Source organism: Cynoglossus semilaevis, chromosome 19 (assembly GCF_000523025.1).
Source record: "Cynoglossus semilaevis isolate Cse_v1.0 chromosome 19, Cse_v1.0, whole genome shotgun sequence".
NCBI classification, from domain to species: Eukaryota; Metazoa; Chordata; class Actinopteri; order Pleuronectiformes; family Cynoglossidae; genus Cynoglossus; species Cynoglossus semilaevis.
In genome coordinates, this window is record NC_024325.1 from 4,129,054 (window position 1) to 4,130,229 (window position 1,176).

The following is a 1,176-nucleotide window of genomic DNA, read 5'->3' on the forward strand; positions in this document are numbered from 1 at the left end:
CTGCCAAAGGTGGCTACTTTGATGAGTCAACAGTTTAGAATACATTTTGGTCTATAAATTGATTCCATAATTTCTTTTTTGACTCCAATTGCTTATTTGTACTATGCTTTCACGTCTGAGTGCAATGAGACATTAAACGGCATAATTTTCCGTAAAAACACGAACGGAAGAATTGGGGTGTTCTAAAACTTTTGACCGGTAGTGTACATTGTATAAAACAAATCGTAGGAATAGGAGAGACAGTGCAATATATTTCACAATATACTCAGACGCATGTTTTCTGATTTCCTCAGCACATATGTATAACTTAAACTTGTTTTGGGTACAACAACAACTTAAAAAACTGGAAATAATATATTAAAGAAGCTGCATGGTTTTTCAAGTGTAACTGACACAAACTAAAGTCTAACATTTTCCACTGGTGTGTTTTTCTTCTGCACTGCTGCGCTATAGGATTTTTCTAGGTGGCTGTATCTGTATATACCATGCGTATGAAGCAGATAAAAAAAAAAACCCAAACAACAGAATGACTGCATAGGTAATAAGTAAGAAGTAATACCTGGACATGGGGTGGGGCACTGAGGACGTATGTGACTGAATTGGCTACATCATCAGCTTTCAAACACTGTGGATGAAAAGACAAGTTTTACTTGCGCAACGAAGTCAATTTGACTGCATAACATTCGTCCTACGGATTCTCACTTTTCTTCTTCTTCTTCTTTTTCTTTCGGCTTTGTCCCTTTTTTTTTCAGGGGATGCCAAAGCGAATCATTGATTTCCATATTGCCCTGTTCTCTGCATCTTCTACTCTGACTTCAACTATCTGCATGTCCTTCTTCACTGCATCCATATATCTCCTCTTTGTCTCCTACCTGGTAGCTCCATCTCCAACAATCTTCTACCAATGTATCCACTGTCCCTCCTCTGCACATGTCCAAACCATCTCAATCTGGCTTCTCTAGTTTTTTCTCCAAACCTTGTCACTCCTAAAGAGAATCTTGGCATCTTTAACTCTGCCATCTCCAGCTTTGCCTTCTGTCTTCTGCCTATTGCTACTGTCTCTAAACCATACATCATGGCTGGTCTCACCGCCGTCCTGTAAACCTTTCCCTTCACCTTGGCTACACTCTTCTGTCACAGATCACTCCTGACACTTTTCTCCAGCTGTTCCATCCT

General features: G+C 39.7%; 1 protein-coding gene across 2 annotated transcripts in view; it reads right to left on the minus strand.

Moving 5' to 3' along the window:
* The window catches only part of dhrs11a (dehydrogenase/reductase 11a), a 29,218-nt gene that overhangs the window by 2,946 nt on the left and 25,096 nt on the right, over nt 1–1,176 (minus strand). For both annotated transcript variants that reach the window (XM_008332393.3, XM_008332392.3), the window contains exon 6: nt 560–625. In XM_008332393.3, coding sequence (XP_008330615.1) covers nt 560–625 — 66 coding nt within the window. The remainder of the gene's footprint in view (nt 1–559; nt 626–1,176) is intronic.